Below are 17594 nucleotides of genomic sequence, written 5' to 3'. Positions count from 1 at the left end.
GCAATATTCTACTGTTTTTATGCAGGAAAAGGATTCCCTCTCTTTTCTGATTTGGTGCTATTGGTTATGTTGAACTGCATCATTCCCAATTGGTCTGACCAGTCGTCATGCAGTCTAGGAAAGATTAAAGTTATAGTCTGACATATCTGTATGATACCAGGCAAAGAAACCTGCTATATGCCATCAAGGTGAATGAAGAGGATGGAAGTAAGAGCAAATATATCTGGGCAGTTGAAAAATGTTTATATCAGAATAGACATTTTGAGAACACATAAGGGATGCTCTCACAAACTGTATACATACACGCCCATAATACATACTGTGTTCACTCTTGAAGTTCTTAGGCTACTAGAAGTAGAAGCTAGGATAGCAATTGGCAAGATGTCTCCTTAATGATCTGTTGTTAGTGGAAATGCTTGAAGCCAATGTATGAAGTCAGTGATTAGTGGGAAGAAAATGATTAATCTCAGATCCTGTGAAGATTTGATTAGTGAAGTTGAATATTAAGCTTCTGCTTTCACCTCTTATGCATTTAGCTTCTAACATCTTAAAGAATGATATATTTTCTTGCATATGCCTCCCATGACATATCTAGCTAATGTTCTTTTATTATTTAATTCTGCAATACTCTAAATGTTTTAGAAACATTAATTGTATTTGAGAATTACTTCTGATTTGTAGATTTAAAACACTGGTTCCTTTGTATACTATTATTGAACACTATAGCAAATATATATTAAAAAAATTCCCTTCTCACCCCTATGGGTGGGACGTGTCTTTCTCAATCTTGGGTCCTCTACCAGAGGCCTGAGAGTTTGAGGGTTCTGTGCAGTATCTTAGCTGTTCCTAGCACTGCACTCTTCTGGACAGAGTGCTCTGATGTTGCTCCTGGGATCTGTTGGAGCCATTCTCCCAGCTTTGGAGTCACGGCCCCGAGTGCTCCTACCACCACTGGGACCACTTTGGCCTTTACTTTCCACATCCTCTCTATTCCTCCTTCAGGCCCTGGTACTTCTCCAGCTTCTCATGCTCCTTTTTCCTGTTGTTGCTGTCACTTGGCATTGCTACATCTATCACTACCGCTGTCTTCTGGTCTTTGTCTACTACCACGATGTCTGGTTGATTGGCCAGTACCTGCCTGTCTGTCAGGATCTGGAAGCCCCACAGGATCTTAGGCCTGTTATTCTCCACAACCTTCTGTGGAATCTCCCATCTGGACTTGGGGGGATTTAGCCCATACACTGTGCAGATGTTCCTGTACACAAAAGGAACATACATACATACATACATACATACATACATATGATCTACGATGGGTTGCACTAGTGGCACCCACAACAATTAAATTAACTGTGTACTACTGGGGGAAGGAGAAACAGAACACTTCTTCTATAAATGCTGAAATGTATTTAACTTGGTATACTACTGACTACCAGACTCTCTTGGTAATATACAATGGGAATTATCATCCTTTTTGTCCCCTAAAATCCAAGTTTGCTGTAGGTATGAAGATTTGGTAGATTTTATTAATAACCTTTTCCTACAAATGATAATTCTATGGATTTTATAAGAAAAAAAAAGGAATGCCACTTTATGTATTACAGCGCACCTGCCTGCAACAGGAAAAGTATGCATTATAAAACTATTATACTACAGACAACAATATTAGAACCTGGAAAATAAATGGAGAACGGCTATACCAATAAGCTGAGATGGTTCTCAGAAGCTTTTGTTGAATATGGGATAAGACAGTTAAGACTAATTCAGAGGGCCAGGCAGCATATTTAGCATCCATTTTTTAAGATACAATTTACTTGTTTGTGGGTCTACATGCAAAGATTTAGATTTTGGTGCCTTTCAATAAATCCTGTTGTCGACAAAATTGACAGATAATAACACACTTTTGCACTTGCTAAACAATTATGTAAGACTGAGACTAAGAATATAAGGCTGGATCTTCTCTTTCTCCAGGGTTTCTACTGTGACATTATGTAAATTGCAGGACATCTCATTGAACTTTACCTGTATATGCTAAAGCCAGTTCAATAAATGCATAAATAGTACATTTCAGCTATTTCCCTTATCCATGTTTTAGCCATCTTCAGTGAGTTAGCTGCCGTTCAGTAGGGGTGTGTGAGAAGCAGCAGCTGTTCGCATCAATTTTGGCATTAGATTATATTCAAACTGTTCATTAGCCATCATGCCTACTGTGATGTCGGAACTTCTGTGTTGGCATATTATACAGTTTGACATGTGTTTGGCTGCTTGAAGTTCTCTTCTGGATTGTTGCCTGCAATGTGGTGACATGATGAACAAAGGGAAAGCTAGCACTTTACCTGATTAAGGTTAGTTAAACTTGATTGTGCCAGCAGTCTATACACCGCCGTGTTGTTTTCAAGTCAGAAAGCATGTAGCCCAGATGCTTTGCAAAAAGACCCATTTCTGCTTCTGTAGTCTAAGAATAGTATTGACATTACTATGAGGAGAGACATATGCCATCGAGTTCTTGCTTCTGCCATGAGTTGATATTTTTCTTGAAACGCTATTTTATAAATTGTAGTCAGAACAGACATGTTTTGTCTTAATAGTTATTATAAACATTAATAAAGCAGAGCATTAATAAAACATGTCACATGTGGAATGTTACAGAATTATTCTGAAATGGACTCTATGTTATAGCTTTATGATAGCAAAGCCATAAGCTGCTCCGTTTTTTATGATAGCTTTCTCTACAGCGGGAACCTTGTTATGGAGATGGTAAAGACACTTCTATTTTACCAGCTTGTATTAGCACGGACAAATCAATTACTTCTGGTCTGTTATTTTTTAAAAGTGCAAAAAACATGTATGCATTTTATTGTAAAAAGTAAGCGTTGGGTGCACTTTTAAGATAAACTCTTCACAGATTTCAGAGAAACACTGGACTAGAAGAATAGTTATTCCTATCTGTTCATTTTTTTTTCAGAGGTACGACTCAAGTTGGTTTATTTCCAAAACCAGATTTTCAGGATTACCAAACATCCCTATTGCTTAGTGTGGTCAGTGTTGCAGATCTTTTATTAATTCATTTATTCATTCACTCACTCACTCATTCATTCATTCATTCTTCAAATTTATATAACCATTCATCTCATATACAGTATATGACTCTGGGCAGCTTACAAACAAGTAAAAGAAATATGAAAACTTCAAAAAACAAGGAAAAAACGATGAAAGCATATTAAAAAAAACCTATCATGAACTATGCAAAACTCACAGCCAATAATCCCACTCATCAAAGCAATCAGTACAGTCACTATACTGGCTGTATCACACTCCCGTGTCCCCAGGCTCATTGGCAAAACCATCTCTTCAGGTCCTTATGAAAAGCCAGCTTCTATGTTACCAGGTCGTAGTTTTCCCAGTCATGGGAGCAGGAAAGTCCTGGAGATAATCAGCTCAGAAATAATTTTATGTATTCTAATGAGCCTGCTTGTATATTAATTATCCAAAACTGAAAATATAAAGCTTCCTTTCTTTTTCCTAGATGTCTTAATATGATTCTGCAGGTACATTCTACATGTACTTTTAATTGATTTCCACTGCAATTTGAATATTTGAGTAAAGAGTATATTGAGTTGTGATGAAACATACATTCAACAAACCATGTTATTTGCTCATTCTACTTAATTTTTAGTTCATGCAGGATCTCAATGAATTTTTACCATAGATTTTTCCTATAGTGAAGTGAGTCCAATTGAAAAATATTCAAGAATATTGTGTTGGGAGCTAAAATGGACTCTGATCTTTTAACAGTTTAATTAATACCTCTACAACTGTACAATCTATATTTCATCTGTATGGTACATGAACATTGCGTGTTTGTTAAAGTGGAGTTTTATAATCATATTGCTCTTTTGAGAGGAGAACTTCAAATTGAGGAAACAGTGAATAGTTTTGTAACCATTGGCATAGTGTAATTTGGTCCAATAAAATTAAGACATTGCTCAAATGCCACTACTGTTCTCATCCTCCCAGCTGTTGTAACTGCTATCTTGAAGCAAGTACGTCTCTTGTTATGTAGGTCACATCATGTGAAACTAGCAGCTGGGCAGTTGTGGGAAAAAGAAGATGAGGGGGATGGTATGAATAACAGAACTGATGTGAAATTATAATGAAAATACTGCATGGGGCAGACTGTATTTTATGAAATATTTTCAGTCAGCCCAGGAAATTATATGAAAGAAAATGGATTCAGAAAAAAAAGTTTTAAAATAGTTCATTTGTAGAATAAAGTGTAAGGTTACCATGTCTAGGGAACACAAATCCAGACACCCACCAGAATTAAAGTTAGAGCAAAGAAGTTGTCTGTTGCTATTTAGAGGCTATTTGGAGTTTTGCAGCTCATATCTGGTAACCCTAATTAAATAGAGCTTGATATTTGCAGTCTTGAAACTCTAGCAGACACACATATTTTGGCATTTACCTAATTAATACATCTTTTTATCTGGAATTAAGAATTGGTCAAGATGGGCAGCTGCTGGGATATAAAGGTAAACTATTTCTGGATGCTATGTCATAAACTGTAATAATGTAATAAATTGAACAAAGAAGCTTCAAGGGTATAAAATAATGAGAAATTATCAGTTTAGTTACAGTTGTCCTAAGTATTATGTGACAAGCTCTGTGTCCTTAGCATGAAAGCACACAATAGATTTCTGCTATGCTTTTATGTTTCTGTGTTGGCCTTCTATATATACGTTCCCTTTAATGGACCAATATGGGGATGGGAATTCTATTAAAGCTGAACATCTGTTGAATCCAAATGAAATTTTACACTTGTGTATTTTGTTTATGTGTAAAATGGCAGATGGGATTTAATGCATATACAGAAGCATATAACATTTGAAGTCTTTTAAACATATGTTTATTAAAGCAAGGGTTTACTATAATAAAGTCTACAAACCCCATATGAATTTCACTTTCAGAAGAAATTGGATAAAATGGGGAAATATTGTCTTGCTGTATATGCAGGTCTGTGGATAGCAAATTTTCTTCAGAGTTATGGTGGACTTTTTATATGTATATTCAAAAACAGTTTGATATTTAAGTTGCTGTAATTGATGCTTTACCAGGGAACTGATTCAAAATTAATACTTCTTTTAAAATTGTATTAATAACTTTTCCTATGTATATTAGGAAAATAATTGAGTATTAGTAAATAAAGTTGCAGAACTACATGCATGATTCAATACTTCAGGCTTGGATATCTGAGTGTGGTACAAGCTGAACTGTTTTTCATTAAGTGGTTTAGATATCTGTTCGAAATTGTAAAAAGAAAAAGGTGTACAGGTAGTCCTCGATTTATGACCATTTGTTAACAACTGTTACAATGACCATTTGTTAGCAACTGTTACAGTGGTGCTGAAAAAGTGACTTATGACCAGTCCTCACACGACCTTCACAGCCTCCCCGTGCTCACTTGATCAAAATTTGGGCGCTTGGCAACTGGGATGTATTTACAACAGTTGCAGCATCCGAAGGTCACATGATTGCCATTTGCAACCTTCCCAGCCTGCTTCCAACAAGCAAAGTCAATGGGGAACTGTGTGATTCACTTAACAGCAAAAGAGTTCATAAAATTGGGTGTGGTCACGTGATGCCTCACTTAATGGCTGCATCACTTAACAAATTTTCTGGTCCCTATTGTGGTCATAAGTTGAAGACTACCTGTACTACAAACATACCTATAAAATCTGGTTTCTGTTTGTATTTGAGATAGTTTCTTAGTTACATTACATAGCCTTTAAAAGTTTGTTTTCTGAAAATTGTCTGAGAGCCTTTTATCAAATACAGTGTTACTATAGAAAACAGTATATGAAATACAGATATGTAATTTACTAATACTGTAGCTACAGTATTTGTATCAGAACATGAAGGTAGTAACTGGAAGTTAACTGTATTGACTGATTATATTTCAAAAGTGCTATGTTTGCATGCCAGAACATTTGAAAAATACCATGTCACTTTCAGAAACAATAAGATGCCCATTTGGTTTGTAAGTAGTCCTTATTTGAAAATGTGGTAAATTGTGGAGCTAAGGTAGAGGCATAGAATAGGAGCACATGGTTGATTGAGATGGGCTTAATAAATGATGCTGGTACAGCAAAGGATTTTTTAAAAAATTTATTTATTTAATTATTAAATTTATATGCTGGCCATGTTCCCCAGATGGATATCTTTTGATGATTTCCCCAGGTCTGTTGTCCATTATTGTTATAAGAGAGTAAATGATTTGTGGTGCCATAGTTAATAACAATCAGTGAAAAGTAGATGTATTATTGTACTGGCTGTAGCTGTTGCTTTTATACACCAGGTAGAGTTGCCTTGACTGAAGCAGTTTATAGATAAATAGACACATAAATAAATTACTGATGGTTTGTTACTTACAAAGGAAAAGAATCCCATAATTTACTTGGTAATTTTAAGTTATCATGAAGTTAAGCCTTGTTCTAATCTTTTTGGGTTCGTATTCAGGTAATATTGCAAAATAATAATTTATTAAATTTATGTGCTGCCCATCTCTCAGTGACTCTGGGTGGCAAAAAATACTGTTTGGCAAACAATCTTACTACAGTTTAGATTTAAAAATCCACTTACTCTGTTTTTAGACAGTTTCAGCAGCAGGGTGGTTTAAATAAAATGCTATTTTAGACCATTTATTTAATCAAGTTTTTTCCTTTTGAAAATGACACTTCCTATACGGCATGCATTCTAACTGTTTCAATAAGTAGAACTTTTTGGTTTGCAATGTGATGTACTCTATATGTTTTGGACTCTCAATCATTTCATAGAAGCTTTTTTAGCTGATGCTGATAGAAGTCCAAGCATCTGGAGATATCAGATTGCATAGGTTTGTTGTAATAACCAAATATTTTATAATTATTTATAACTAAAACCCCAAGCATTTTGGATCCAATTGAGTAGATCCCTTTTTGGTTGTTTGTATTATTGTGTTTGGTCACCATTTTATCTTTTGTATTTCATATTTATATATTGTGTGGGTTTTAACGTTATGTGGTATACTGCTCAGAGTAACGTTGTTGGAGTTGGGCAGCCTTATAAATCCAGTAAATAAAATAAAATAAATAAATGGCTTTTGCAATTCAAAAAACCCAAAACAAACAAAAAACCTGAATCTTTGTTGATGCAGTATGGATCTTTTGTAGATTTATGTCTACATTTAAGTAAAACATTATACCACACGCAACTGAAGATTCAGTGAAAAGGAAGTGAGTGGATTATTTTTACTAAACCTTCCTTAACCCTGTAGCCACTTTCACAGTTAGCCAGTTTTTTTTAGAAGCTTAGGATACTCTTGGGAGTGGCTAGCAGAAGGGAACAGTTGTCAGAGATTGGTGAAACTTGTTAATATTCACAAAAGTCTCCATGAGTGTAAAGAACTGTATGGGATGTATTGGCTACAACCCACAGCATGGATAAATACAAAAATATTAAGCAATTTTATTTAAGAACAGTGCAGCCTAGCTGGGGAACAAATAACAATGTTCAGATGTAATGTTTAATCTCTTTCCCAGTGATGCTGTAATACTACCAGTAAATACAAGAAACATTGCCCTTTTTCTTAGGAGGCAAACGTGTAAAATATATATTGAAATGCTACTTCACTCTAATAAGAATAATTTTAAATTGCATTGCCATAAAATAGCTTCCCCCCTCCTGACTGCTGCTCCAGTTATGCTCTCTAAATTACGGTATCCTGGTATCCTATAGCTTACTAAATTTTGTCTACATTCTGGAAATGCCATACTGTTACTCATTTGGCTTGGGACTCAAATAAAAATGCATGCAAGTATATATGTTAAAAAAGAAAAATGAAGTCAACAAGGAGCAACTCCAGGTTTGAGTAATCCTTAGGAAAAGTGCCTTTGGAACCTTAGAAAGCTTACCTAATAGAGAGTGGCCATTGGGCAGTGAATTAATTTCTCACAATGCCTCTTAAAGTCTTATGTTAGATTAATGCAGAAAATTGAAAAGCAGCTTTATTTTCCTAGTGTGTTTGGAGTACTGAGCTAGGAAAAAATAAAGGATTTGCAAGCATTAGCATTGAGCTCTTCTAGGGTGCTGTGGCCCTGACAGCCGCCCAAAGATGCAAGATTGATGCTAGTTCTGGATGCACCTAGGCACTCCCTATTGTCCACATTAGGGAGACATTGTACACTTCATGCATTTGTGTACAGTCTAAATTTTAGTAACCTATGACTATGTTGTTTAAGCATAAGATACCTGGAAAAATGTAAGGAAAAAATATGAGTGAATATATGTTAAAGTCATTATTTAACAAAGTAATATAGAAATATAATGAGTTGGAGGAAATCTGACTGTAATGTGTATTATATTTGCTGATGGAGCCATATGTGTGTCTCTATGTAGATAAACCACGGCCACCATCATCAAGCCCTTCCAGTATTTCTCGTCGTACCCCTTCACTAGACATACTTGCTGCTCCATACCTTGCTGGGCAATGGCCTCGTGATAATCATGGGCAAGTCACACCTTGTATGAGGGATAAAGCCACACAGGTAAGACAGCTTCCATATATTATGCAAATTACTACCAAATAGGAGAAAAGACTATTGGCATTGTTCCTTGAAGCTGTATAGATAAAAATTTTTTTTTTTTTTAGTTTAAGACAACTTTATTAAATAAATGCTTCTCTGATTTAATTATGCAAATTATAAAATCTGTTCAAATATTATATAAAGACTTGTGATTAAAGAAGAAAAGGAATATAAATGAAAAGGAAATTCAGTTATGAATATGCATACCATAAGTACCAGTATTAAAATTATATATTATTTTAGAGAAGAAAACCACAGACCTGCGCTAATTAAAATATATTGATAAACAAAATAGGGAATATTTGTGGGCATTTTTAAAATTTTTTAATTGAATAGTAACAGAAAAAGAAAAAACAAAACACAAAGAAAATTATGATGCAAATACTTACATTCTCAAGAAAAACAACACATAAAAATGCTTTTAAAAAAATAAAAAAGAAACAAAGTATAATATATCATTATAACAGTTAACAGTTACAATTCTATATATATTTAATCTAATGTAATGAATGTAATAATTCAAGTGCATATATATTTATTTCTAATACACTTATATAACTACCATTCCTTTTTAACCTACTGTATTTTATATAAATGAGTTCCATATTTCATTATACTTGTCCATACAAAGTCTACATCTATAGGCAATCAGCTCATAGGTGGCAAGTGTAATCAGGTTTTCAATCCACTGAGTAAATGGGGCCATGCATTTATCTTTCCAGTGCTGTAATATTAGTCTTTTGGCCATAGTAAGGGCACGGAGAATCCATTTACATTGTCCAGTTGTCAAATTCCATGTAATAGATATGAAATTCAAGAGAATATTATGCTCTGAAAATTTTAGCTTTTGTTGCGCAGTCATATTTACACAGTCCACTACTTTCTCCGGAAACTTAGTAAGTATAGGACATTGTAAAAACATGTGTTTTAAAGAAGCATTAACCTTATTACATCTCCAACAGAATGCTGTCTTAATCCTTTTTTATACAAAGTGGAGTCCAATAAATTCTAAATATTACTTTTCACTGTGTAAATCGTAGTTTGAAGTCCATTGACACTCTTGCTATAGAAGTTAAGATGCTGTCCCATTGTCTAGGCAATATAGGAACCTCTAATTCTTTTTCCACTCATTTCTAAACATCTGCATATCAAATTGATTTATTGATAGCAAATATCTATAAAAACTAATAGTGGTTTGGGTTTTTTTTTTTTAGTTTTAAAGGATTTAACAAACGGTTCTAGTATCTCGGGTGTCTCTGAAGCTGAAAATGCTGCTAGTCTAAACGGTCTTGTTAACAAATGTTGTAGCTGTCAATATTGCCATTGGGTTACATATGATAGATGATATTTATCTCTTAACATAGCATATGTTAAAAATCCATCCATCATCTATCAGTTGGTCCAAAGTCAGTATCCCCACCTCCATCCAGTTTTTCCATATCACCATCTTTTTTCCCAATTTTTAGATACTAGACTTCTAGTGTATTTCGATCCTAATACTGTCTATCCAACCGAGGGTGCTATACATATATATATTCCAAAGTTGCCCAAATTGGAAAATTGATATCAGTTGTTGACAATAGGTAAGCATGATGATATGTAGCTCCAGATTCAGAAAACTGAATTCTCCCTCATTAATGGGTAGTTGCCTTTTCTGTAAAGATATTCTCAGAAGTGAAGAACCCCATAGAAATTTTCTAAACAAAGAATTTATTTTCTGAAAATATTTTCCAGATATATGAACTGGAATTTCTCTCAGAATATGAATTAATCTGGGAATAATATTAATTTTGAGAGCATTTACCCTTTCCCAAAGGGTGAAGTTTAATGACTTCCATCTATCAATATCTGAAGAAACCTCTCTCTATGTTTTATGCTACTGAGTTACATTTTTTGGTATGCACGTACCTAGATATTTAATGGATTCGGTACAAATACAGAATTGATATTCCTTAAATGGATGGGTAACCAATTGCAACTATTGGCACCAATTCTGATTTGGGCCAGTTAACAGAGTATCCTGCTAAAAGCATCTATCATTTGCATCAACCCTGGAATAGTAGTGTGAAGTTCAGAAATGAACAAAAGAATGTCATCTACAAATAAAACCAATTTGTATTCAGCTGAGTTATGTACTACTCCATAGATCTCCCTAAATATTTGTGGGTATTAATACAATGGATGATTTTCATAAACTTTGCTTTAATAAGTTAAATTACTGAATGCATTTATGAGGAGGAATATGAATTTGGTAATGAACAATTGAGTGTATGTGTGTGGGTGCGTGTGTGTATAAATAAATTAATATAATATCAAGGTTCGCTTGAACCTCAGAGAGACGTTAGCTGGTGGAACTACAGAAGGGTGTGGAGATTAAGGATAAGACTCAGCTACTGAAAAAATACAAGGGCCTGACTCCATCTGAAGCCCTAGAGACTGCTAAACAAAGGCTCACAGCACTGGCTTCCAGGCTAAGGAGATACACTTGAGAAGCAGAGGCCAAGAAGATAAATGCCCTGCTCTCCAAAGAACCATCCAAGGTGTACTTCCAGCTGCAGTGCAACGACACAGTAACAGCAGAGCCACCAACAGTAGAAACTGAACAGTACTGGAAGAACATATAGGAGAAAGAGAAGACATGTAACACCAGTGCAAAGTGGCTGCAGGACCTGAGAACAGACCACAGCAATCTCCCAACTACTAGCCAAAAACCTGCCTCCCCACAACATGGAAAGTCCTGCCAAGCTAGAGGACCATATAGGCCAGTACATGAGCACAGCTCAGAAGGGCATTGGGAACAACACCAGAGGCCAAAACACCAGTTGCTCATAGATCGAGCAGTCACCCGAGACTCAAGGTCTAGGCAGATCAATCTGAGCACAGCGTTGATTGACTACAGGAAAGCATACAACTCAGTGCCACACACATGGATCTGTGAATGCCTGGCACTATACAAAGTCAACAGGACACTAAGGACCTTCCTCAAGAACTCAATGGAAGACAACTCAAGATGGCTTGCAAAAGTGGCCATCAAGTGCAGCATATACCAAGGTGATGCATTGTCCCCGCTGCTGTTTTGCATAGGCTTGAACCCCCTCAGCCAGATAATCAGAAGGACTGGATACAGATACAAGTTCAAGAGTGGAACTACCATCAGCCACCTCCTCTACATGGATGACAACAAGCTGTATACTAAGAGTGAACGAGACATCAACTTGCTGATCCACCTAACACAGATCTACAGTGAGCACATTGGGATGTCATTTGGACTGGAGAAATGTGGCCAGATGGTAGTAAAGAGGGAAGGTAGTTAAGACTGATGAGGTGGAACTATGAGCAGGCATACAGACTAATTACAAGTACCTTGGTATCCCACAGTCACATGGGAACCACGATGAGGAGGCAAGGAAGATAGCAGCATCCAAGTACCACCAAAGGATAAGACAGGTCCTGAAGAGCCAGCTCAATGGGAAGAACAAGATCCATGCCATCAACATGTATGTCCTGCTGGTATAATGAGCTGGCCAAAGGAGGACATGGAGGCTGCCGATGTGAAGACCCAGAAGCTCCTCAAAATATATGGAGGTTTCCATCCCAGGTCCAACATCCAGAGACTGTACTTCAGCTGGAAAGAGGGCGGATGAGGTCTGGTGAGTTTCAAAGCCACTATCCTGGATGAAACCCAGAGCATCCAGGAGTACATCGGTAAGATGGCACCCAAAGATGAGCTGCTGAGAGAATGTCTGAGGCAGCAACAGACATGGGAGGAAGTTGAAGCAGAGGAAGTTCCATGGTAAGGCAAGACCCTGCATGGGATGTACTATCGACAGATAGCTGAGGTGGCTGTCATTGGGAAATCCTACCAGTGGCTGGAAAGGGCTGGACTAAAAGACAGCACTGAGGTACTCATTGTAGCAGCATACAAACAGTCACTAGACACCAGATCCATAGAAGCAGGGATCTACTACACTGGACATGACCCAAGGTGCAGACAATGCAGAGAGGCCTCAGAGACAGTCCAACACATAGTGGCAGGGTGTAAGATGCAGGCAGGATCAGCACACACTAAACGGCACAACCAAGTAGCTGGCATTGTGTACAGGATGTGACGCAGTGTATGGGCTAGACCCTCCCAAGTCCAGATGGGATATTCCATAGAATGTTGTGGAGAATAGCAGGAATAAGATCCTGTGGAACTTCCAGATCCAGACAGATAGGCAGTTACTGGCCAGTCAATCAGACTTCATGGTAGTAGACAAGGACCAGAAGACAGGGCTTAGTGATAAATGTAGCAGTGCCAAGTGACAGCAACATCAGGAAGAAGGAGTATGAGAAGCTGGAGAAGTACAAGGGCCTGAAGGGGGAACTAGAGAGGATGTGGAAAGTAAAGGCCAAAGTGGGGCTTTACTTGGGGCTGTGACTCCTAAGCTGGGAAAGTGGCTCCAACAAATCCCAGGAACAACATCAGAGCTCTCTGTCCAGAAGAATGCAGCGCTAGGAACAGCTAAGATACTGCACAGAACCCTCAAACTCCCAGACCTCTGGTAGAGGACCCAACATTGAAGGAGATACATACCACTCATAGGGGTGAGAGGGTATGTGTGTGTGTACTTCACTTCACTTCACTTCACTTCACTTCACTTCACTTCACTTCACTTCACAGCTTCATTGACTGTCCCTGGGCAGAAATGTAAGCCAGCTAGGTTATAGAAAAAACTTGCTGATCGTCTTTGTTTGTGTTGGGATTTTTGTACACATCTGAGAAAATTTGGAGAATGAAGGGTATCTACTGTCTTGATAATAGGAGGACAAAAAGAGAACACGGGGAACTTAGAGAACTATAGATCAGACAGTCTAACACCAATGCTGGGGAAGATTCTAGAGTAGTTCATGAAGATCAGTTTATATCTACCTTGAAAACAACAACAAATGGTTGTTGGAAGTCAACATACATTTGTCAAGAACAAGTCTTATTAGACTTCGTATGTTCTATCTTGGTTTTTGGTTACTTACTTAGTAAGGCTATGGAGAAATACATCTTCCACAAAACATTTGACAAAGTATTCCATAATACGCTAATTAGCAAAAGTATGGGCTGGATGATGTGACTATTAGATGAATAGTTATCCTGTGAGTATGCATATGTATTATAAAGATAGATACATTTTTAGATTTTGTATGCCTTTTTTGTTTGCGTGCGTGCATGCTTTCAAGTCAGTGTTGACTCCTGGTGACTGCCTGGACTAGTCCCTGCAGTTTTCCTGGCAAGATTTCAGAAGTGGTTTGCCCTTGCCTACTTCCTCCTAAGGCTGAGAGAGAGGGACTGGTGCAAGGTCACCCATCTGACTTCATGCCTAAGTCTCCCGGTTTCTAGCCTGGTATCTTAACCACTACACCAAACTGGCTTTCTAAGACTATTGAAGGACATAACTGAATAAAAGCTGATCTATAACTTTAGAAAGCTGATTTTAATCTAGCCTGCATATAGTAAGTGTATGATTACATGCATTTTAAATCTTTTGCATCTCTCTTTTTTTTAAGACTGAGAGTGCTTGGGCTGAAGAATACTTGGAAAAGAAAAAGGGATCTCATAAGCGCTCGGCATCTTGGGGCAGCACAGACCAACTCAAAGAGGTGAAGAAACATGCTGTTTGTACCATCTTGATACTGGTTTAGCGTAATAATTGCACATGCCCACCATTTCACAATTCAGAAAAATGAGGAATATGCTCTTTCTGCATTATAAAATTTGAACTTCCATGGAAAAGGAATTGCTCCAATAGAGTGAATCCTGTTGGAAAAACTGAAAGCAGGGCTCAGTGATTACTTTTCCTTGCAGCCTTTCAGCTCCAAAGAACTGATGAGGGAAGAGGTAATTAGGAAAAATCATCCCCCCAAATCAGCAAATCTGAATACAGAGCTTCACAGAGAATAGGCCCCTGCCAAGGGAATATGGTTTGGATTCAAGTCAGTGAGAAATTCCACAAAACTGAAAGGTCCTGTTCTGAATGGGTCTGCATATTCCAGAAGCACCATGTACACAGTTCAGGAATGCTTTTGAATCCAGCTCTTCCTCTGGTTTCTCAGACTGAGGTGGCAGTGCCTGTGCTAGTGTTCTCCAGGTTTCATTAATGTAATACCCTCTTTGGGGAATTGTTTTTGTGTCTGATCCAGAAATGACAGGTAGGTCATTGGAGGAATTCAAAGAGATCATATTATTTATTCATTCATTCATTCATTCAATTTATATAGCCGCCCATCTCAGACCAGTGACTCTGGGCAGCTAACAATAAAAACAGCCAACATTTAGAACAGTACAAAATATTAAATACAATATAAATGCAGCCAAGAGATCTTTAAAAACCGTCAGCATCAACACAACAAGGAAACGGGGCCCTTCACACACTTGGGGCCCCATTATATCTGTGCTCTGAGTGTTATACTGACTTTTAGTTTGTTTCTGAATGAGTTACAGGGTGGTGGTGGTGGTGGTGGTGGTGGTGGTGGTGATGATGATGATGATGATGATGATGATGATGATGATGATGATGATATTTTAAGCCTTAATATGGTTTCAGTCTAGATTGCCTAAAACCTTCTTCATTATGTTCTGTACCCTGCCCTACCTTATTCTAGACCATTCCCGGATACCATCTGAATAGATTCAACTACATTTGCCATGTGATCATCTTGCAGCAGTTTAGGATTCCTCCTTCTCTGTAGCTAGCCCCTATTTCTGAATTGTGTTTCTTGCATTTGAGAAGCTGACTTCTTCATTGGTTTTTTAAAATACTTTTTAAAAACAAAAACAAAACTCCAGACTTTTGCTTATTCTTTTAATTTAATTTTTTTTTAATTCTGCTTTATTGGGAACCAGTGAAAAGTGTTATTATATCTAAGCATCTGATATAGTGATAATGTTAGCAGAAGCCCTTAGAGTGAGTTTTGATTCAAATATTCAACATTTTTGTTATGAATTTAAAAAGAAACACAAAAAGTTTGTCCTTTCAGATTGCCAAGTTACGCCAGCAACTGCAAAGAAGCAAACATAGCAGCAGACACCATCGAGATAAAGAAAGACAATCTCCATTTCATGGTAATCATGCAGCTATTAACCAGTGCCAGGTAAGATGACATCTAAATGTAACATTTGTAAAAGTTGGCGCCAAAGAAGTTCAATATATTTCAGGCAATGAGTTGCAAAAAAGAATGTCTGAAAACTGCTAGCATTACAGGAGGAAGAGGCCATACTAGTGAATATTGTTTCCACTTCAGTTGATTTGAACGATGTGAAAATAGTTAGAAAACCTCTCCTAAATATTTCCTTTAGATACTTGGGAGTGATTGAAGTCTAGTTCTGGGTACACTTAGAGAAAATGGAGTCTTGGTTGCACCTGTACTAGGAAAGGAACAGAGGAAATGTACTCCTGTTGCTCTTGCTGCCATTTGACTACAATATCTGCTGAATTGTCTCTGTGATTTGGGAATAAGGAGTGCTATTTTGCAGTGGTGCCATTCGTACCTACAAGGTGTATCACAGTGAGTAGCATTGGAGGAACCAAATCTTTGGCAACTGTGATATGAACTACCCCAAGGTACCATCTTGTCTGTAATGCAAATTAAATTTTATATTTTTTCCAAGATTTTCATGGCTGCTTTACCAAGTGCTGATCTGAGCATACTGTATTTCTGGACTGCTTGCCCTTTACTGTTGATGGTTGATCCTAAAAGGCAGAAGCTAGCCTTAGAATTGACAATGCATTTAACATATGCGTTGTCAGTTCTAAGGCTAGCTGTTGCACCTATCGACATTAGTTTGGTCTTCTTTATATTTAATTTTAGTCCCATTTTTTCACTGTTCACTGATGACTTTTATTACCAGAGCTTGCAGATCTTTTGCATTTTTGGCTATCAGAGTAGTGTCATAAGCATAGCATGGGTTACTGATGTTTTTTCATCCACTTTTAAAACCACACTCATCTTCTTTCAATCCAGTTTCCATTAATATATATCCAGCATATAGATTGAATAAACAAGGAGGGACTATACAGCCTTGTCTTACTCCTTGGCCAATCCGGAATCAGTCTGTTTCACCATTGTAACTGTAACTTCCTGACTTGTATATAGGTTTCTCATGAGGACAATGAGATGTTCTGGGATTCTGATTTTTCTAAGCACCTTCCACAGCTTGACATGATCAACACAATCAAAGGGCTTTCTATAATCAGTGCACATATTGACTTCTTTTTGGTATTCTTTGGCTTTCTCAATTATCCAGCATGTTTCAGCAATAATGTCTCTTGTTCCTTGGCCTTTTCAAAAGCCAGCTTGAACAACTGACATCTCCTTTTCCATGTAGGGCTCAAATCTGCATTGGATGATCCTAAGCATTATTTTGTTAGCATATGAAATTAAGGATATTGTACTATAGTCTGCACACAATACACAAAAAAGTCTCCTTTTTTGGCATTGGAATGTAGATTGACCTCTTCCAATTTGTTGGCCTGTGTTGTTCTCCAGATTTGCTGGCGTAGTTTAGTTAGAACCTTCACTGTTAGTTGCTTGCCATATTTCTGTGGGTATTCCATCAGTTCCTGTAGCCTTCTGATTTGGTAAGGACTGGAGTGCTGATCTAATTTAATGTGCTAGTACTACAAGTTCTTGTAAGTAGGGAATATCTTCTTAGGTATCTTGGATGTTGACATATCTATTGTACATTATTTCTGTATACTCCTTCCATCTTTTTAAATTTTTCTTTGAATCAGTTATTATCTGTCCATTGGCGTCCTTTAGCACAGCAATTCAAGCTTGGAACCTCCTTCTGAATTCAAGAGATCTTTTGGAAGATGTTCCTTTTTTTCTATGTCTGTTTCCATCTTCAAAGTCTTTACAGACGTTGTTGTAATACTGCTTCTTGTCACTTCTAACAGGTCCTTGAATGCTGTTAAATTCTTTCCTGGGACTTTTGTCTTT

At 37.1% G+C, this 17594-nt stretch overlaps 1 protein-coding gene across 1 annotated transcript in view; it reads left to right on the top strand.

Annotated features, from left to right (window-relative positions):
* Positions 1-17594, top strand: part of FAM117B (family with sequence similarity 117 member B) — a 38447-nt gene that overhangs the window by 9803 nt on the left and 11050 nt on the right. The window contains exons 2-4 of the mRNA XM_007422018.4: positions 8434-8582; positions 14163-14255; positions 15633-15746. Of these exons, the coding sequence (XP_007422080.2) occupies positions 8434-8582; positions 14163-14255; positions 15633-15746 (356 nt within the window). The remainder of the gene's footprint in view (positions 1-8433; positions 8583-14162; positions 14256-15632; positions 15747-17594) is intronic.

The sequence above is a fragment of the Python bivittatus genome, unplaced genomic scaffold (genome assembly GCF_059951505.1).
Source record: "Python bivittatus isolate LINGU-HERP-01145 unplaced genomic scaffold, Pbiv_v1 ctg000200_np1212, whole genome shotgun sequence".
NCBI classification, from domain to species: Eukaryota; Metazoa; Chordata; class Lepidosauria; order Squamata; family Pythonidae; genus Python; species Python bivittatus.
Note: the sequence above shows the minus strand (reverse complement) of the source record. Positions and strands in the feature narration are given on the sequence as shown.